Raw genomic sequence first — 22205 nt, forward strand, 5'->3', positions numbered from 1 at the left:
GTAACACTTGTCACGTTGCATTTGAGAGAAAACTTATTTTAGGAAAGTAGTCGATCGTCCCCTTGCAACAGTCAAAGGTTGTTGAGTGCAGTGTTGTGCGCACTCTGTGCTCCTAGTGTGAGACTGAGAAGCACTTTTCCTCTGCTAGGAAGCACGATCTTTTGCGATAGTTTCTTGCACAGAGGACTGAGTCCTTCAGATAATACGGGTTTGCCGATGATGAGCATTTCAGATTCTCATCACTACCCCATCCTAGTGGAACAAATGAGTTATAAGAGTCAAGTAAGTAAGATTTGAAAATGTCAGTGAATGTGTAGTTGGACTGCTTGCGTTTAAAAAATGTTCGATGTGGTAGAGGGAAGTAACCAGTAAATAGTGATAATTTTTGTAGATGGATAGCTATTTGGGGCCCTTGTGGCAGTGGAAAGACGTACTCGATCGTCTTCTTCAGTTAGTGTCCGAACCTGTTAACCAAACACTAAAAAACACCAAAACGTCTTGTCTGCCGGGACTAACTAGACATTGTTGCCACTTACTAGCTAGAGTCGTCGCTGAGTTGGTTCATCAGTGCAGCGTCACTGACGTATGGACAAAATAATTTTGTAGTAATTAATAAGCCAATTTAAATTTTAGGAAGATTTGCAAAGCGCTTGTGGTAGGATTCTGCACATGACCACTTCGCGGTTTACAAGGACGAACCAGTCGCGTACGTGGAACACCGGTAATGGGTCCCCCGATGCGATTTGTTTCCAAGTAGACCGTCCCGGTATTTCTGTTGCGGGAATAGGCGTATATGGCGGGATAGGGCATTACGAATACGAACTAGAATTGCTAGAAGAGGTGAGTGTTAAAAAAAGACTGAAAATAGGTGGGGTAGATGACGCAAAAACTTGTAGCAAAGCTCGCTGAGTAGTTCCGAGGGCCAGACCCATACCCAGCGTTGGAACAGTTTGGAACTGACAAAAGGATCGTTCGTGCCCGAAGACTTTGCTCCCGACATAATCGAAATAAAATTCGACAAGGCAATTCCCATCAAAGTGAGTGAGCGGTTGAGGTGCACGCAACGAACTAACACATTTTTACACAGGAAAACATTAAATACGCCATACGGTTCAGAAATCACGGTGGTAGAACTAACAACGGTGACGGAGGATTAAATTCAGTCAAAGGTTCAGATAACACTACATTCACTTTCTCCACTTGTTCGCTCAGTTTTAACGGTACGACACTGACTAGGGGACAAATACCCGTGATTTTGTACTATAGGTAAACGTCGATTAAACTGGAATGTTGGTGATTCTGAATTGTGTCATTGTAGTAATCCGGTGGAGTGTGGGAAAACGTCTTCGACTAAACTGGAACAGCACGCCCGTAAGGCGGCGCTGACCATGGCGAGCGCCATCATTCAAAATGCGTGCGATTTGATGGCGTCAGCTAGAGAAAAAGCAGACGAAATATCTTCGGCTGAAGTTTTAAGTAACTCCTATGTGGTCACGACTTTGTTACCTCTGGTGCTGGCACACATAAGTCCGCTGGCGACGAGCGATCCGAGGGTATGTAGAGGCGCCACTGTCGTTCTCGTCTAACACGACAGTTTTTAGAGCGCCGTACACATATTGACTCTGATCCAAGAGATACTCCCGCACGTCTCAGCTTTGAACTTGATCGGCGGTTCAACACCCCTGACCAACAAATGTCTCGTTTCGTCAAACATCTCGGCCAATCAAGATTCCATCGACTACAGAACGAACACCACCAGCCATCATTACACTTGGGTACAGGGTGACCACCCCTACAAACCTGCGACCGTTTCCAACTATCGGTACAATTGATTTGTCTTTGAGAAAATTCTATCTACCTTAACACCCTATTTGTAGAGTAATCTTTCCGGAGAGTGTTAAATGGATGACTCTAGAGTTTGATCCCGCTTGCGCGACCGCCCAACCAGAAGATTCGCTTCAACTGTACGTTCCTTCACTCGACTTCGCCTCTAAAACCACCTCAAATAAAACTTTCGACTTGGACGAAGCGGAGTCGCCGCCTTTGCCCTATTGGCCAGTCTTGCACAAGTTCACCAGCTGGTAAAAGACCACTGACGAGTAGAGATTTGGTCATTGTTTGTGATTTTCAGCCTGCAGTGGCCCACCAATTCTGTCGTCCTGCCAGGAAACGAGGTGATTTTCTCGCTGGAAACTGCGTCCGATTATTTGAAAGACGACAGATCTAGCTCGTACGGGTTCAAGTGTTTGGTTGTGGGGTACGAATGGCCCCCAGCTGGGAACGCGAGCGCCGTCTCAGGCTTGAAGCATTTAGAAGCGGAACTGGCTTTTCTAGGAGGGATGTGTGCCGCGAGCATGATGAAGAAGGATTTGCAGCTACCAACAGTCGGAGGTAAACTGCGATTAAATAATAATTGAAGCAATTTTTTGCAAATTGTGATTTGTAGACGAAGGCGACATCGACGTAGAAATGGCGGAAGCCGTCGCTGCTCAAACGTTCTCGGTGCACGGATCGTTGTTGTCCAAAGGTTTGGCATTGAGCAGTCCGCCGACTGTTAACCAGGCCTTAGATGGAATGCTGCCGTACAGGTGAGTGATATTTGTTTATCGAAACCTTGCGTGTTTCGCTTAAATTGGCGCTAAATGTGAATTTGAATGAGAAAATCACTCGACTGTTCTATATGAATATGTTGTTGGTGGCGTCCTAATGTTTCAAAAACAAGGTGATAATCACATTAGTTACAGTTCACTGTTGTACTGTAAATTAACATGAGAAATACGAATAATAAATAAAATGAACTGTATTTAACTCAGTCAATATTGACTCAATCAACTGGAGGACTTGATATTTTTGAGCTGCATCTGGTTTATTGCCATGCTAAAAAGATGGAATCCAAGTTTTTAATCTGGGTTATTTTTAACATCTTTTGTTACATTTCTGCGAAGACTTTGTTTAGAGTAAATGCGCATAAAATGCGAAATATTGTTTCGTACTTACTGAACCGACATTCTTGTTCGAGGAAGCCAATTTATGGACCGCATCGTCCTATTGACATAAACCGTTCATATTTATAGCAAATATGTTGGAATAATATTTCAGTGCTCGTCTTCTGGCGGGCCATTGGCGTATCACTCGATTATTACCCAGAACGGAAATTTAAAAATGTAACTTAGCAATATATTTAACGGCATTAGAACACTTAACGAGTTTATCGAGCGTACATTTATAAACTGGCGAAGTAGTAAAATAAAGGATAAACTTGTGAGGTGATTATGAACTATTTACTTTTCATAAAAACAAATCGAATATGTTTGAGATAAACTACAATTTAAGTGCCTCAAGGATTCTTCATAAATAAACAAAAAAACATTTATTATTGGTAACTGAGTCAATGTTTGTACAATTTTATGCTCATACAATGTTTATTAATATTACTCAGCAAGAAGTTTGATCCAGAGATGATTTTCCAGCTGCGCTGTAACTAGAACTATTGCTTCCGGCTGAAATAATATCCTGAATCGCTGAAATAAGTTACTTAAAATTAGAAGGTCTAAGCTAACTTGGTCAGTCATCGGAAATACTGTTACAACTAAGTTTGTTCGGTTTCGAAAGGAAAATATTCTTCTGTCGACTTATAAGTCGGTGGTCAAGAGATCAGCACGTTCTACTATCACATGGAGTTCGGTTTCTCTGTAAGTCCTCCCATCGGGTATAATCAGACTCATGTTGCCCTTCTTGGAGTCCTTTTCGCCGCCGTACTTCTTACTGAGGTACACTCTCTTGTAGTACACCACCAGTACGACTCCGATTATGAAGCACAGGGTGAACACCACCACCAGGATTATGATGACGGTGGAATAGCTCTGGATAATCGAACACATGTTGGACTTGTATTCTTCGACGGTGACGAACTCCTTCTCGTAGACACACTTGATTTCAGAGTAGAATTCCGCCTCTCTGATGTTGTGGTCAATACTTTTACAATCACAGGTTTCGTTCACTAACAGATTTGAAAATTTCGTTCGGAAATCGTCGTTAGTGGCCAACGAGTCGCGCGTCAGCTTCGCGAACACGTTCGAATCGAAGGTGATGGTCGCATCACCCACGGTCTCCTCCTGGGTCAGATCGATGGCACGAAAAGCTCCGTCGTTGATCACGTCGAATTTGTTGTTCTTGAAGAGGACGTCGCCTCGCACGGTCACTTTGAACGCCTCTCCGTCGAGTTGGTTGATTTTGGTGTCGCTCACTTCGAAGTTTGTGGGGTTCAAGACGATGAAGGCCCCCGGACGCACCGTGTCGAAGACGCAGTTCGTTATCTTGAACGTCTTGTAGACCGTCACGTTGTGCAGGAACCTGCTGGGGATGAGCTGCGCTAGCACCCCGTTCAGTTCCAGGTTCTGTGTGGCGAATTTTTTGAACGTCTGCTCTCGGACGTTCCTCAGTTCGACGTTTTTCATCGTTATGTCCTGGGTTTGTTCGAGGGCGTTGAACGCGAACGGGTGCACATTTTCGATAATGACGCCGTCGAAGCGGATGGTATTGATGCGACCCTCGAACGTGTACCCCGATATTTGACTGATGTTACAATTTTCAATCGAGATTTTAAGAGCGGGGATGCTCACGTCGAACTGTTCGTATTGGTTTGTGTGCGAGTATCCGTACCACTTCAGACTGTGCTCCTCGAAGTGGAGCGATCCGATGTTTTTCAGATTGATGTTTCTCAAGTTTCGCATCTCCGCCACCGATTCCGTACCGAAACGTACGCTCCTGCATCCGTTTATTTCAATGTTCGAAGTGTCGTAGGAGGATATCGAGTTTTTCGTGATGTACATCTCCTGCAATAAATTTTAAGGGTTAGAAGCATAAAATTGGATCCTCCGCAATATGACGGAATTCTGCCACTCTCATGATAAGAACCTAAACTTTATTTTCCGTCTAATGGTTCGTTTAAAATCTAGATTCCCGTCAAACGATCTAAAAGTGAAATTCTTTTTAAACAATTGTCAGTGTCAAAATTAAATAAAAAACCATACTGTACCACTCTAAAATGTGCGCGAGGTTATGTTCACTTCACTTCCCGGACCTTTCTTTCGTGAATTCATTTAAAAACAAATTTAATGAGGAATCACGAGAAATCTTTTTCAAATTTGAAATAAACTCTCGCTCGTCAGGGCGCAGGCTCAATGACATTAAAAAAATGTTGACACTCAGTGTGACCAATCGCATTATCATGAAAATCACTGTTTGGCTCATACCAACATGACAACGTTTTGACAATTGTTTATAAAAAAATTTCAATAAAATTTAATCTAAAATATTTACACGTTTCAGTTTTTAAAAGACCTATTGACCAAATAAATCACGATTCACCTTTAACGCTAAATTTGTTATTTATTTACAAACGCCTACACTTCTAACAAAGCGTCCTATAGTGAATGTAAAGGTGTGATAGCACGAATTGCGATACAATTGTTCAGATAAATTCAAATGCATAGCGACTCGAAAGCTTTTGTACTGTTCGTTGAAATCTAAAAAGCACCAAATAAACGTTGTTGAAATTTTCATCGTACGAAAACGATTATACATTGTTAAATGATAAATTTTCTGATGGAGCAGATAAATAATTTAGTGTCAATAAATGCGGCATGGGTCAATAATAAAAGACTGATGGACGTTCGAATTCAGTCAATCGCCTACACATTGTCTAAGTATAAGTTACGACATTTAAATATTCATACGATCCAAAATAAATATTGAGAAAAAACGCGGCGTCCTATTTGGACGACCCTGGCCTACCAAGAGTGACTCATTTTATTTACAGAGAGCCAAAAAAAATTACATTACTTTAAATTATCGCCTCTCGAGAATTAACCAAACCTCATTAGCACGTTTAAATGATCCATTTTCATTACCTCTGCGTCCTCCTGGCAAGTACATCTCAACCCCGAACTGGTCCCACCCTGCCACGAACATCCGAATTTTCTGTCATCTGTAATCCTGTCTCTATTCTCGTATCCTGTCAAGACCGCAGAACCCAGAGCTGATAAAGCAAATATTAACGACACAATTACTTCCGCTTCCGACGTCTTCATTTTTCCGTGCAAACTACATGTTTTTAATTTGTGGAAATCTGGATGGGGCCCTCTGTAAAAGCGATTGATAAAAATTAGAACCTTGTACGGTGAGTTGAATTAGTCATGTTGGAGATAAGCGTTTAACGACTCGACGATCAAAATTTATTGGCGGTTACCTGGTTGTGTAAGAGGTTTTGTTGTTTGGGTGAAGGTTGCACTCGGAGATTGTTACTAATTTTTCAAATTAAGCGCTCGGCAAAAGATTTGCAAATGCGGTTTGCGAAGGTGTATCAAAAGTCAATATTGGACAATTCTTTGGTGGTTCGTAATGCTGAAAGCGTGAGGGACTAAAAATAAACCGAACCGAGCACCGAGTTTTGCAGAATAAACGTAAAAGGCTTTACTTTGACCTGGCGAGAATTCTGTTAAATTTGTTGTTGTTTCGGGGGGTAAACTTTTTAATTAAATTAAAAAATGATTTGTGAACCAAAAATAAACTTGATAAAAGGTTTTATCGCAATCAATTGTCTTACGAAAAACACCAAGATTATCCGGTATTTGTTTAGTGATATATCCACAAGTAAACATGACACCGTGCAATAGCAAGTGCTTTAAATGTATGAAATTAAGACAGATAAAGAGGAAGTATCATTTAAATAATTTAGTTGGAGCCTCTTAAGTACTACCACTCATGATGAATTGTTCTTTCTGTACGGTTTCAAAAATGCATCCAGACATTCTACATGAAGATATTTCCGATGACGTTACTGTCAGTTGTTAAACTGTAAACATTTGTAAAGAGATGAAGTCAGAATCGTGAAATTGCTTACAAAAAGCGTGACAGATTTCTATAATTTTGTTTTGTTTGTACTTTTCTCTCTGATAAGATTAACTTGATAATCTGTGTGACAAGATCGTGACACAATTAGGTGTTAAATTGGTTTTCCTTACATTAGGTAGCCGATGTGGTGACAAATTTTCAGTTGATGGACACTCTACGACCGACTTTTTTCACATTATCTGTCGGCACAAAATCGAAGCACAATCGTATACCAAACACGTCAACTTCGATAAGGCGTTTATTAACGAAATCACTTAACGTGAGCGTTTATTGTTATCGACTATCGATGTTGTTCGCGGTAACCGCGCTCCACCAGGCCCGTGACTAAAGGATTGCGCGACGTAAGCTCCGCTCGTGATAAGCTCGGATGCGTCGCGATCGGTCCTTGACGTCCACCAAGAGACAAACCGCCAACCGGAGGGACTTCAAGAGTGATTGCTTCATAAGTAAAGCATGAAGTTGCTGTTTGTGGAGTGGTAGCGTTAAGGAAATTGGAAAGGAATCGGTCCGAATTATTCAGTTTCATGTCGCCCAAAAGAACGCGTATAAGGGTGTAATGTTTATTTTAATTTTAGATGTTGGGGCTTTTTATTAACAACACGTACATGTGGTACGGATTTACTTTTCCCATGTTGCAAGTTGATCACTCGAAAACGAAACGAAACGGTTCATTGGAAGTTGCAATGGGTTTGATAACGTATCGCCGAGTATTGTAAAACGGGAAATTTATTGCGGGATTATGAAACTTAAGTGGTATTTTAATGATTCAAACGGGAGCAGGAAAGTAATTTGAAATAGTTGATGCGAATCCGAGAAGTATTGTTGGGAAATAATTCAAATAGATCACTTTTTTTTTAATGATGGAACCTAATGTTTGTCAAATTTTCCACATTCTCGTATTTGAACATCACAGCGAATCAGCGGTAATTATGTCTTCTTGACTTGACTTGAGGTGTTCCATTACGAATCATATCGTTTCTTTTTATCTTGCTTAATTCAGCGAAAAAGAATTCGAAGCTTTTAAGAAACAATAAGAGATAAAACAATACGTTTAACTTGCAAAGAAATTTTTAGGTAGTGGTGAAATGTTTAGAATACGTCAGACAGAGCCGGATTTGAAGGCGTCAGGGCCCGGGGCAGTGGAGAAAGTGGAGGCCCTTTAAATTAATTAATTAATAAATTAATTACATAATTAAATTTCTAAGATAAAAAATATTGCATATTAAACATATTTTTCATTAATTTATTAATAGATATTCACTTTTGTCTCCGATTGTATCTCCAGAATCGATATTTATTAAATATGAAATTTGACATAGTGTTGCCACCGGCCCTCTGGAGCGGTCGAACTGTCGATGTCGAGTCCATCTTCGGGGCCGGTGTCGAAATCTGTTGACCGATGCGTCCCGTCGAAGAAGATCGCCGTTCCGTAACCGAGCCGGTTTACCCGGACCGTCAGGCTCAAAAAGAGCCGCATTTTGTGCAGGATAATTTAACTATTTAGAAAGTTGGGACCTAACACGACAAAAGAACGAGCGGGGGTGGTTCTTGAAGGCCGCAACCAAAAGGCCCACGGGTAACAATAGGATAAAAATATCCTTTAGTTCAATATATTTTATTACTTTCATAACCATAAATAAAAAAAATAAAAAAAAATGTGTCCGGGGATTTGTGGAGGCGCCGGGGCTCTCGCCCCAGTTGCCCCGTGCTAAATCCGGCTCTGCGTCAGAGTTATAAACTGCTGTTAAAAGTATTTTGTTACGAATGTATTTTTGTTTCAGTTTGTTTTAAAATACAGGAGCTATAAATTTTTATTAAGACTAGTTGACTTAATTCAACGAATCACTCATATTATATTTTATAATACGTAATGGTTCAAATTTATGTTATTGTTCCATGAACTATTATTTTTGTAAAAATATTGATTTTCTTTAATATACATAATATTCTTAATGTCGATAATCGTTAGAAGTCGTTATAAGATAATACAATATGATCGAATACTTTTGTCCCCTATAAGGCTATAATAGTATATTATATCATTAAGAGTGGTAGTAGAAGTGAGTGTTTTTGTGCTAAGGCCAGAAATTGAAGACCGAGGCGAAGTCGAGGTCGAAACTGGGCGAAGCACAAAAAGACCTACTCTGAATTTTTATCTTCAAGCAGATCACAAAAAAAAATCGGACATGAATTTTATTTTCTTTTGCTGCAGTTACAGTAAAATGACAATTTCCAAACTTACAATTTTCAATCTTTAAGGCATCAGTAATTCCTAGTTCTCTTGTTGCAATATTATTAGCACTTGAAGGTTCAGTAAAGTCTACTAAAATCTAAAGTTTACTTTTTAACGTTGAACGGCCATTTTGCTATTTTTCATTTTGACATCTGTCATCTATGCACATGAGCGACTCGTGTTATACCACAGTGGCACGGATTAAATATTGGACAATAATTTCGTTATCTCGCTTTTTTAGAGGCTTTTTTAATACGGATAATTTAATTAAATATTTAGTGTAATTATTGATAAATAAATCGAAATAAATACTTCAAATGACCTTATATTTGACCCGATCCAGCCGCTTGTGGACATTTTAACTCCTAGGATTTGAAGTGTTTCAAGTCCGGTTACAAAAAAAAGCCACTTCAACCGTTTCTATAGAGATAGACAAAGGCGCGATTTTCGACCACTTGAAGATGCCCTTCTGGGGTTGGTAGAATTACAAGTCTTGTGTACGCAATAGTAAATTATTTTCTTCTATTTTTTGTCAACTTACTGTCGTCGGCGGTGCTATTTTTCTCTGGAGCGCGAGTTCTGAAAGACCTGTATATGTTCTGCTGACGTGATTGTAACAGACAGATAAAACTAATCTAAATGATTTGAAATGGCAAAGTCAGTTATTTTTTTGGAAAGTAGGGTGCCAGAGAGTACATGCATGAAGAAACAGTAAATTTAAAATTAAATTTCATTCGGTGCATTCGCAGCTGCGGCTATGGTTTAATGAAATAATTAGTCCAAGACCCAAATCAAATCGTAAATCTCTATTGTGACAAGGAAACACAGTCACATCATGTCAGTAATTTAATTACACCATGTTTATTGAGTGTATTTTTATTTACATCGTACATGTGGTTTAACCACAAAGGCTGCGAAAATGATTAAAAAACTAAAAATAGAAGTGGCCCGCAACTGCAAGCGAGCCCTTCACAACACCCTCGGTGATGTGGAACTGGGGATTACAAAGGCGGATTAATGTTTGCACCAATGAAACCAGGATCTAGATTTCCGAAAAAAAAAACTCCATTCCAAACACTATTATTGTAGTCAACAGAAAACGAACGGAATGAAGTGAATTAATATTCATTAAATGAAGACCATTCCGAGTTTGATGATAATATATGAAGATCCTAAATCAATTTAAGAACACCACCTTTCAGTCAAGATAGTAATTCTCTATTATGGTTCAATAAAAGCTTCATCGATTGATCGAGGGTCTGGTGACGTAACTAGCCTGGACCATTATTTGTCTGATTTTATACAATGCAAAAGAGGGTTCGATAATCCCCTCACATCTGTTGCACCCACAACGAGACCCGACCAGAGGCAAAGAATAGAGTTACAATTTTATTTTCTTATTTTCACTGCAAGCGTTTCTCTCTTGTAACTGTAAGTACAAGAGTAAAAAAGACTGAATTTAAAATAGACTTAAAAAGGGGAAAAAAGCAAAGGAGTTGGAGATTTTACCGTCTGGAAAAATAGGAATTTCAAAAATTATCGCATCAAGCATGCAAGTCGAATGCCGCAATAATCATTGAGATTCCGGAACAACAAAAAAAAAAGGAAGACGAATCTCTGTTACGCACATGTCTGGGAGTTACGTTACGCCGCAATATGGTGTCAAGTTCATTCCTAGTTCACTAACGTTATTCGCAACGTAATAAGCAATAAAGTGACTTTTTCATTTCTCGTAACGAGTATGAATCGCAAGATGTCACGTTCAGCACAATTCAGCTTTTGAAGTCACGATTGGCAAAACGCAAACATTTTACTTGAATTGCAGAAATTGTGCATCAAGATAAATTAATCTAATGGTAGTGACATAATTAAACTGTAGGCGTTCCAGTGATACCGTATGACATCACACTGGAATACATATTTTTGTCTTTGTATCGATTACCTTCACTCAAATAGGTTGGGTAAATTACAGCTTGTGCCAAATTTTGCAAGAGTATATTTATACCTCCCAAAAATATTGTTTAGGCGTTTTAAATGTGTTTCTTGAATCGCATCTAATGGAAGGCGATTTGGTCTTTTATTAACTGTAATTAAACTTTTATCGTACATAAAAATGTTTGTGGATTTTCCAAAAATAGTCGTTTTACTACGTAATTTACAACTGTTTCCAGTAAGGTAATTTCGGTAGACATTAAAGAGGCTTCGTTACATTACCCACCGTATCTGTCATTTTTCCTCATTTAATTAAAGCCACAATTACACAAATTGGTGCTCTTTGAACATCGCGTGCGGAAGGTAAATATAGAAGTGCATGATGTGTGTGTTTACGATGCGGCTCAACTATTGCACTTTTCAAATGAAAAATTTTGTCTTCTCTTTTTAAGAGCGATCATTAAGTGTGACAGTGTCGACAACATGCTACAACAAGGTCGTTTTTTTGTTGATTTTCCGCGGGTGCGGACGCTTAGATCATAACAAAATGTGGATGCAAATAAAATACAAATTAGTTGAGTACAAATGCGGATCGGTGATCATCGATGCATTTATTATTAGCCAACTGGTATCGGAGAATGCAGGCCAATCAGCGATCCAATTTCGTACATCAGCGGCTCAAGAGAATTAATTAGCGAGCGATCTGAATAAATTTTGAAAATTGTGGAATCGTTGGTCGAAGAGCAGCGCTCCACTTAGCATTTACGTTGGTTGGTTACCTTGCAGTGCAGAATTATGTAATCCGTTCGGCCACTTATTCCACCACCGGTAATTCCGCGGTTGTCGGCATATCGCGTCCGGGTTAAGCCCGCAACTCCGGTTAATAATAATCGGTTAGCTCTTCAGCCTCTGCTTCGGCTAGAGTGCGAAACGCAACTGTTTCCGACGTAGAAACGGCGAACTACAATAGCTCGTGTCAGAACTTGGGTCAAGCAGCGTAAGCGGTCTGGTTGTAGGTTTCGCAAACGAAGGATGTTGTTTTGACGGCGAGTTGCCATGGAGATGTTGGCCACGGTGGTGGCGCCCCAGGATAAATAATCGACGCCTTACCCCACATCGTGGACCGAGTTTGTGGGTCGAAGAAGGGACGCACAAGTATCAGTCAAGTTAATTGATGCAAATGCGTCGTCTTGGCGGACTTAAATTTGCGGCCGGCTAAACGTGATTGATTGGGTTTGTCCATTTAAGGAGGCGGCGATCATTTGAAAATATTAAACGACGCCAGGATGCATTAACGTGTGGCCGTACGTAGGTAGGATGGGAAGACATTTATGAATCCGGTAATTTAATTAGATTTAATGTAATTTCAGCTCGCCGCCGCGGGAATAACAAACAAATGTACCAATACCAGTCGCAGGAAAAAATTTGATTGCATTGCGCTTCGCACGTATAGTCGAACAATGTACCTCTGTTTTAGCGCGTTACGGTTACGGTGCTATTGGATTTTACATAAATTGAAGTTTTAATTTTGCGCAGTACAATACTGCGCATTATTCGTGCTAACCGCCACTAATCGCATCTAGTACAAAATTCACTTGCTTAATTTAAACGTGAATGTATCTTGTATCTGTCGGTTTTGAAAAAATTGCAACTGAACAAGATAAGCAACATTTCATACCGTCTCAAAAAGTAATAGATAAAAAAAACATTTTCAAAAATGGGTGATGCAAATCTCCGAGTTCACCAAAAAGTTGTAATCGTAATCGTTTGCTTAAAGTTACTACAAGTAAGGCCTCTTCAGAACACTTAGTTTTTTTAAGGATTTTGTCCTGTTTTTAAGGTACATAATTTTAGTTTTGAAAAGTCAAGTATGCCTTGGAAATTTTCAAAAAATCTATTTTTTTGTAGAGTAAAGTGCCTTTTATGTGGTTGATTTGATAAAGTTATTAAGATAAGTTGTTTAGAATCAACATCTAGACCCCTAGACAAAATTTCAAAATCATCGGCCAACTATGCTTTTTCGTTTTTTTTTTTTCCTTTAATCCAAGGTTTTAATTTACTTACTTTGATTTAATTATAACTTATTAGTGTTAAGCCAGTAACTTGTAGTAATAATCTAACTGTGAATTTTTGTTACTCATAATAAAAGAACTGTTAAAAATAAAATTCTTTGATTTGTGAAATAAAGATTAAAAAGATGAAAAATCATAGTTAGCCGATGATTTTGAAATTTGGTATAGGGGCCTAGATGTTGATTCTAAATAACTTTTCTTAATAACTTTTTGTCGTATTTGTCACATAAAAGGCACTCTACAGGGCAATAGGTTTTTTTGAAAATTTCCATGGCATACTTGATTTTTCAAAACAAAAATTATGTTATAAATTAGTCTTTAACCAAGCAGGGCTGAACCCCAGAAAATGAAGATTTAAATCGATTGGATTGGATTTCCTTTGTTTTTGACGAAAGGTTGGAGAAGCTTCAATGGGTTTTATTTCACAATACTTTGATGATAAAAATTACAGTAAATGGTGATTGAAAGAGTTGATTATTAAATTTGGTAATCAAAGGTTTCAATTAAAGTTAACTTAAATAAAAGAATGGTGGTAAGTATAGTTTGGCCAAGAGGTATCTGAAAACGTATAAAAAAGAACAAAATCGCATATAATCCTATTCATTAGTAAATAAAGTTTTTACATCAAATTCACAGACAGGGTAGAATCCTTAAATTTTAACTATTTTTTCCGACGGTGATTTTTTTTGGCCGAAATCGAATTTTATATTCCTTAAAATTTGGACTTCCTAAAAGCAGAGCAAAATCGTTAAAAATGTTACTTTTTTAAATGCTTGAAATATTTGCTTTTTTAAATATATCTTTAAAAACAGGGTAAAATCCTTTAAAACAAAGTGTCCTGAAGGGGCCTTAATTAATAAAAATTAAAAATAATCTCGCGACTCTCTCGAAGGAGTTCCTCCGAGTCCCGAGCAAACCGCCGGAAAAATTCCGTTAAATAAAATAACAAAAGTTAAATCCTCGGAAAAAGGGAGGAGGTCGCTCGAGCCCCGTCTACGCCGCCTGCATATGCGGGGAGGTCCTCGATATCCTCCCTGGTCCGAAAACAAAAGACATTAAGACACAGAAATAATTCATGAAGTACGCTTCATAAAGTAAAATTTTGAACTCATGCCTTTATATGGTAGGAAGTACACAGCGTAAAGCATCATCGTTCGACGTAGAGTAAATGAACGACGAGTGTTCGAACGGGTTCTAAATTTTACATCATAGCTGCTTTCCAGTTAGGAGTTGCGAGTAAGTACATACAAAGTTACTCCTACATGACTCGGATCACTTTTGGAACGTTCCCGTTAGACAAATTCACTTTGACCCAAAGGTCCAAGTGTTGCACTCCTCTTTCCTCTCGAGCACCACCTCGCGAATTGGATAATTTCGACTCACGCATGCGCTGTTACCAATAACAAACAAAAAATAGCAAAATAAAAATAAAACTGCAAAGTTTTAAACTAATTTCAAAGTCGCTATTTCGCTAGTTGCACCTGTATTTTGTATTAGATGTGTTTGACTATAATCAAATTATGCTAAAAAATACATAATAAATAAGAGCAAAAATTATTTCATCCGTTAAAATCAATTCGTGATCCATTTCCCATTAACTGATCTACTCCCAGTTTGATTGTTCCCGCAAGAGTAGGTTTATTTTGATCTCGATCATTTAGACCTAGTTCATTTTAATCCCCAACTGGAGAGCAGCTATTATTCAATTTTATTACCACGAAACGAAAATATAATTTGAAATGTGCAATATGTATAGATATAAGCTCAAAATGCGCATGGTGTTTCGTGGTTTAACTCGATGTCACTTTACAGTGCTCTATTCTGTGTAGCTGTGCATCGAGTGAAAACTCGATGACGAACGATCGATATTACTCGATTCTCAACGATCGATGTCTGTGCATCTCCTGGTTAACAAATAATCTTTCTTTCGGAGAGACCCGGGGTAAAAACCCGAATAAAAAAGGATGGTGAACCTGAGCGATTCGCGAATGCTGGCGAGGTCGCTCGCGGCCTGATAAAATACAAGAGTGTATAAAAAAAGGTGAGCAAAATGGCTGACTGATAATGAAATTTTTGAAAATTCAGTATACAGCAACTCTCCCCAACCGAAGCTTCTATCTGAGATTAATTAACGAATGAGACACTTTACACGAATGACCGAAAAGATAGAATACAAGGTGAACGATCCCTTCGGGAAGCCACGACCTGAGGGTGAAGATGTTATCACCGTGGTTCCGGTTGTAGGGAAGTCCAGGTGCTCCGGATGAGTTTCAGGGACGAACGGACCAGCAGACGCCGACGTGAGTTGGATCCGCTGAGCGATCGGTACGTAGAACCTTCCGTGAGGGAGGTCGCTAATCCGCAGCTGCGATTCGGTCTGGACTCCTTGGATGACTGCTCCTCCAGCCTGTTTCGACTCCACCACGTTCACACCCAGCACCTGCTACACACTTATTACCCCCTACACTCTCCCTTTGTACTCAAAAATACACCGGGCAAAAGATAGTGAAGACTTCCTGGAATCGCGCTGGTTTCCCCTTTATATGCATTATGCCTCTCTCTCGGAGGGTTTTTCTCTGGTGGATACGGAAACACCGCGGGCCGTGCCCACATTCTCGAACATGTTTTGGAAATACGATTTGGTGGGAAATTTAAATCGTAACACACGACCCCCCCTAAAAGATAAAAATTGAGCGGAGCGAAAGTTTTATAAGAGCGGTCCAGGGCGAGTAATTAGCGGTGCCTTGGCCTAGTAAAATCGACCACCCGTCCTGAAGCCCCAGGCCTCTGGACTCGACCTAGCTGGTTATAGTACCGCCAGACTGACACGATCAGAAGGATCGACCGAAACTGCGGGTTCAAAAACTCAAAAAAATGAAATCGGAAACCCACCCCATGCTGCTGTGTAGCCACAGCTTCCATAATCAAGCACGAGTTACAAAAACAACACAAACGAAAGTTTGAACGCGGGGCCAAGTTCGAGAGTCGCTGAGAACCCTTCGACGCGCTCTTTTCCCGCGCCCCACGTTGGTAATCCGCGATCGTCCCCCCGAGCTACAAAATCCAAAAACCGGCGACCTCGTCGTCACAAACTGACTCAATTCCCCGACACGGCGGAAGATCTTCTTCGTCGTGTGGACGGCGCGAAGATCCGGCGCGAGAGCTAGGAATTAAATCCGCAACCCGACGTTCGACCACTCCCGGTCTTCCGTGCGTGGGGTTGCAAATCCGCCGTAGCGCTATGGCGACGAGTTCCTCGACCGTTCAACCTTCGGCCCTCCAGAGGACGCTCGACTCTACGTGAACCCCATCACGATTCTCTTTTCACGTCCGATCGTCCGCGCACTACGCCAACGACCACGCTACTGTCCTCCTTCCTAAACCTTGACGACACCATGCCCAAAAACACAATGTTCGCCCCTCGCGAACCAGAAACTCTTCGGGTTTACGAAAAGCGACCACCAGACAAAAAAAAAAGGGAAACGCAGCGACACACTTGTCGCCCCCAGGTGTTCACCATGCGACCGTTCGCTCTTCGACGCTGAGCCGCCCCGAGTGTCCTCCACTCGCCCTGCCTCCGCCCAACAGGCTCTGTAAGTCCAGAAACCTGCTGAGACTCCCGTAGTTCTGAACGTCCAGAAGCCTGTTGGGACTCCCGTTTCTGAACAAACGAAAAACGAAAATGAACGAAGACGATCACAACATTCCACGGCCTCTACGCACGAAAATTCCGGGACCCAACAAAAACGCGGACCGCGCGTTAGCCGCTCGCTCCGGTTGAATTCCGGTACAATCGCATCCGGCGCCAACACCCGAGCACTAACCCGTCCAAAAAGTAAACTCCGGAGTCAGACAAATTCTAACTATTAAGGGTGACCGATACCAGCGTTGACTAGAGTGTATTTCATTAATTGCAAAGAACTCAGTTAATACGCAATCATTCGTCAAGTATCATACATCAAATTAAAGGTTTTTTAATTCTCCAGACCGCAGCATTATACTTTTTTTTATAAGAGAAAAAGATTGTCTGATGATATGATAAAAACCTAAAGTGCGCGGCTTTAATTCGATTTTTTATTACCTAAATTTCAATATTATGCTTCCAGATTTTGTAGAATGAATCTAAATAAGTTTACTGAGTCCGCTGCGTTGTGAAATTGTGGATGAAACATTTGTTTTTTTTTATATTGAGCTTAATGTAAAAGTTAAATGTTTCGTCTTCCAGGCGAACATTTCGTTAGAATATTTTGTAATTCTCTACAATATATTTACCTTTACCTACTACATTAAATAATAATTAAAAAAAACAGAAGTTGTGGAAGTTATTCATTTATAAATTTGCGAATAAAAACGGTTTTAGTTCATCGCTTTTGCCACCAGAGGCAGTAGAGGCACATCTTTTCTCCGATTTCAAAACTACCTACCTGTTTAGGAACGGGACAAATCCGGGGGTTAGTTTGGGCCGCCGATTAGTTTTCAACCAGGAAATTTTATGACTTTACAGATAATACCCTGTCCCGGTATTATTCGAATTTCTTCAGAAATTCTAATATAAACTATGACCGTACAGAGCGAATTAATTTTTCCTTTTTTTTTATGAAAACTAATTTTTGGAATTAAATATTAGGTTTTTTTAAAAATATGTACGTATAAAAATAATGAATAAATTGTTGTCTAATTTAGTCCGCACATTATTACGTCAACGTCATTAACATTATATAATATATATACCGGGTGTATTATGAAAAATCTTTGGTGCTGTAACTTCCTTATTTTTCAGACGATTTTAATAATTGATGTGTCAAGCAAAATCGTTTTAAATGGGCTACAATTTGAATTGATCCAATATGTATTTGTTCTTGAGTTCTGTTTTTGACAAATGATAGTCAAATTGCACTATTAACTTTTTTTGCTCAGTTCTATAGAGATTTTTATTTAGAAAATGAAAATGTAAACAACATGTTAATGCATAGAAACAAAAAGAAGAAATTAAAAAATAATGTTTTTTTTTTTTAATCAAGCAGTCACATTAAACAGTAATAAAAGTGCATTCTAGACAATGTCTATTTGACTCCGCCGATAACAGAAATGATTTAGTAACAAGAATCGTAGCAGTATGTGAACAAATACCACCAGAATTTTTATTAAACGCCACAATAGGCGTCAGTGGAAGCTGTCGAATGTACCTTAGAAAGAATGGAGGTAATTTCGAACATTTGCTATAGTAAAGTTGTGGTTACTTGATTTTTGGAAATTCAATTTTTTTTAATTAAAAACAAATTTTTGATTTTTTATTTTAATGTTTGTGTTTCAGAAGATAAACATCTATCAAAATAAAGATAAAAAAATATACAGTGCAACTTAAAAAAACAAAGTTAGCTGCGGTCTGTCAAAAAATATAATGTCAAAAAAAAATTATAGCATGTCGAGCTATAGTGTTTCTAAAACGAATTTTGTTTGATGTATCATTTATTAAAATCGGATAAAAAATAGGGAAGTTATAGCACCAAAGGTTTTTCATAATACACCCGGTATAACAAATTAAGTACAGAAATATTGATTTATAAATTAAAGTATGATCGTATGAAAAGTTTTGTGCGTTGTGGAGTATGCAGGTAGGTATATGTATAAATCACAAAAAGAAATCGCGAATTGGTAATTATCTACTCCTTCGCGAGACCAGTAGTTCCATTGCAAAAAAGGTGGTTTTTTGGTGGTCATTTGAATGTCACAATGACGTTCTTTTTCGCACTAATGCGTTTAACTGTCACTTTTTCGCATTAGTGCCAAAAAGAGTGAGAAGTATAAAATTACAAGAAAAGCTTTCTTTTCTTTTACTAAAGCAATCAAAGTATTGAATTGATCTCATCAGTTCATCATGTAAAAGAAACTTTTAAAAAACGCAAGCCATTGCTCAAATCGTTGATAATTGGCTGCGACTTCGCAGGTAATAAACTGGATATACATTACATATAGCAGCTATACCGCAGATCAAAATCACTCATTTGGCAAGAAAATCGCTACAAAATTGTAACAATAAATATCACTTTTGTAATAAATGAATTGGAGTAGATAGAGAGTGATAGAATGATAGGAGTAATAAATTAGTGAATTAAAAAAACTAAAACCTGTATTTCTTTTTTCTTGTTTTTTGCCTAATACTTTACGGAATTAGAAAAAATCTTGTATGTAATTCGTTGCAAAAACATGTCTTTTTCGCATACGACGTCTAATGTGTCTAATGCGAAAAAGACATTTATTTATGGGCGTGAATTTTGGGACTTCATATTATTGGACCATTTTAATCTATTATAATATTAATAATTTTATTATTCGACAATTTTCCAGAAGAAAATTATGTCTTACATTTTTAGACAAAATAAGAAATGTATTTATTGTTTGTCTGATAAACCAGATTAAACCATAAAACTCCGAGAACCTTTCGGTAAGGGCATGGAAACGGTCAGGGCCTCAGGGCTTATTATTTCAGGTAAAAATTCAGTTTGGTTTCCATACTTATCTATATACTCTACTGTGTATTAGTGGCTGCGTTATAAAGGTGGCAAAACTGAAACACTTCGCCAGTATCGGTCACCCTTAACAATAGCAAAGAAATTTTTCACAAGTGATAACGAGCCCGACGGAATTGAAAATGCAATCCACAATACATTTTCGAAAAAAAGCTTGATATATTTTAATTTCAGTAGCCATCTTTTTTTTTGAAATATGTTATTAACCTGCAGTTAACTTTAACTGGCGTTGGTGAAACCGGCCCTATGTGTTATAAAAAATAATACCAGTGATTCGTTGAATTAACTCAATTAACTATAATCAAAATTTGTTGATCTTAGGGCCGGTTTTTCAATCGATGATTAACATTTTGATTATCTAATCATTACTTCTTGATTAATTTCAAATTAATCATGGATAGCGTTTTTCAAACCAAAATTCAATTATGATTAGCTAATTAAAAATTAACTGAAAGTTTGTTACGTTGGTATTAACTTTTCTGTCAAATTTGACAACTTGGTGGTTTGTGATTTGTAACAATTTCAAATTTAGGTAATTGTTTACTTTAGCTACTTGTGGACACCCTTAGGGAGTCCTACATCGTTTCCCACCACTCAAACCTTGTGCAAATGCCGTTGTTTTTCTTTCTTGTTGTGTTTCAAGGTCGCATCAATGATCATTGATCAATGTCTAAAGGGCAAGGAACATTCATTTGCACAAGGTTTGAGTGGTGGGAAACGATGTAGGAGAACGCCCTGCGGCTGTCTAGCCAGAAAAAACGCGAAAATTCCACAAATACCTAACTAGGTAAAGTAAACAATGACCCAAATTTGTAATTTTGGTTCATCCTAATTTCCGCATTTTCTCCACCTACTGATTGTATTTCTACTACTATGCCCCTATAATACAATTAGGAAATCTTGCTATGTTAAAGAGAAATAAGTCAGAACAGAGTCAATTGCTTTTATTGTGCCCTAACAGTTGGGTATCAATCTCTAACCATTTTACCAAGGATAATTACATCCATAAAGCAATTGACTCTGTTCTCACTTATTTCTAGAAGTACTATAAAAAAACTTTTGTTTACATTCGTTAATTTCCTTTCGGTTTGGGGGGATTTTAATATAATTTGGACGCAACGCCGCTAGAGCTCTACTTGTGTACACCACAAGTCTCCAGCCACGCTCCTATTGCATAAAATCGCAGACTAAAAAGCAACTGATTTTGAGGCGATAGACAGTCATTTCTGAAATAAAAATTTTGCTGGTATTTTAACCCCTGAATTTGATGCAGACTACTCCACAACACTCATCGGTTAGTTTGATAGGAAATAGCTTCTTCTATTTCTTCTAACAATCTTTCTACTGTTCGCGAACACAAACGAAAGCGACAAAAAAAATCTTTTTGGTCCCATTCTTCGAAGTGATTGGGCCTAAAGCGTATAGTTTTTGGCCTTCGTGACTCTTCATCACTACTATAAGCATTAACGTCATAAATATCATCAATCATTATTCTTTGCTCATGGTTTTACTATTTTAATAATACATTTTCAATAAATCGGCAATGTCACTTTTGACGTTAATCATTAAATTCCGATTAATTCACAGAACATCGTATGATTAAGTTAATCAAGAATTAACATGAACTTTTTTGTTAATCATAGGTTGAAAAACGGTAACATTGTGTTAATTACAAATTAAACCTTAATCAAAAATTAATCATCGATTGAAAAACCGGCCCGTAGTGTAGAAATTTGCTATTCAAAAATAGAATTAACCTAATTGCTCATTATTAAATTTAAAAAATTATATTGCTTTTCTGTAGTAAGCTCTGATAGGTATAAACAGTTGAACAGTTTTATGGAATGCAACAAATGTTAAGCATCAATTAAACCAATGCACTAAATACATTTTTCCCACAAGAAGAGAACAGGAGTCGTGGGTAAGATATAAAGATAAACAGATCCACGTTCAGCAAGCTCCACAGTTTATGTGCAGCAGAATTAAACCCCAGCAGATTATGTTATATTTAAATTCATAATTTGATTGATATGTACATTATCACATGTAATAATATTACGTATTTACTGGGTGGCCGTGTGAAAACTTAGTATGGTTTATCCCTGGTGTCTTTAAAATCACAAATTTGAAATTTTAAGATGTAAGTCAGCACCAAGGGCGACGGCGACGTAACCTGGTATGGTCTTCATATTACTCCGGCCCTAGCTACTCCCACAAATTTTAAATGACCCCCCAATTTTTTAATGATCATGAAAAAGAACTCGGAAAGTTTAAGAAAGATGAAAAAGAAATAAGTAAGTAAATCAGTTTTTTTTAATTACAAAGAAATTTTTAAGTGGTGGTTCATTTTTTTGAAGACGGCAGTAATAATCTGCTGTTAAAAGTACCGTAAGAGCAAAAAAAAATGCCAACAAGGATAGCTACGAAAAACACAGTGCCGTGTCTTTGATCATAGGCATTTCTGGAATCCTGAAATGGGTTATAATAAATAATTATAGGTATTATTGCAACTTACAGTGCACA

At 38.3% G+C, this 22205-nt stretch overlaps 2 protein-coding genes and 1 long non-coding RNA gene across 8 annotated transcripts in view; 2 read left to right on the forward strand and 1 right to left on the reverse strand.

Moving 5' to 3' along the window:
* The window catches only part of hiw (highwire), a 70700-nt gene that overhangs the window by 6737 nt on the left and 41758 nt on the right, over positions 1 to 22205 (forward strand). For all 3 annotated transcript variants that reach the window (XM_069053108.1, XM_069053117.1, XM_069053126.1), the window contains 10 exons: positions 43 to 282; positions 392 to 583; positions 634 to 840; positions 897 to 1037; positions 1088 to 1266; positions 1319 to 1553; positions 1602 to 1822; positions 1878 to 2081; positions 2132 to 2391; positions 2447 to 2588. In XM_069053108.1, coding sequence (XP_068909209.1) covers positions 43 to 282; positions 392 to 583; positions 634 to 840; positions 897 to 1037; positions 1088 to 1266; positions 1319 to 1553; positions 1602 to 1822; positions 1878 to 2081; positions 2132 to 2391; positions 2447 to 2588 — 2021 coding nt within the window. The remainder of the gene's footprint in view (positions 1 to 42; positions 283 to 391; positions 584 to 633; positions 841 to 896; positions 1038 to 1087; positions 1267 to 1318; positions 1554 to 1601; positions 1823 to 1877; positions 2082 to 2131; positions 2392 to 2446; positions 2589 to 22205) is intronic.
* Positions 3356 to 11990, reverse strand: LOC138134721 (uncharacterized). Of its 4 annotated transcripts, none has more exons than XM_069053185.1 (3): positions 11860 to 11990; positions 5913 to 6144; positions 3356 to 4835 (listed from the first exon to the last, which is right to left on the reverse strand). In XM_069053185.1, the coding sequence occupies exons 2-3, from the start codon at positions 6090 to 6092 to the stop codon at positions 3633 to 3635; spliced, it is 1383 nt and encodes a 460-aa protein (XP_068909286.1). In that variant the 5' UTR covers positions 6093 to 6144; positions 11860 to 11990; the 3' UTR covers positions 3356 to 3632. The 4 variants fall into 4 exon arrangements, with proteins under 4 accessions (XP_068909286.1, XP_068909276.1, XP_068909295.1 ...); XM_069053175.1 differs by lacking the exon at positions 11860 to 11990 and adding an exon at positions 7026 to 7297; XM_069053194.1 differs by lacking the exon at positions 11860 to 11990 and adding an exon at positions 6251 to 6520.
* Positions 12149 to 19549, forward strand: LOC138134753 (uncharacterized). The gene is made up of 2 exons (XR_011160809.1): positions 12149 to 12392; positions 12451 to 19549. It is a non-coding gene; the product is annotated as an uncharacterized lncRNA (long non-coding RNA).

Source organism: Tenebrio molitor, chromosome 1, assembly GCF_963966145.1.
Source record: "Tenebrio molitor chromosome 1, icTenMoli1.1, whole genome shotgun sequence".
Lineage (NCBI taxonomy): Eukaryota > Metazoa > Arthropoda > Insecta > Coleoptera > Tenebrionidae > Tenebrio > Tenebrio molitor.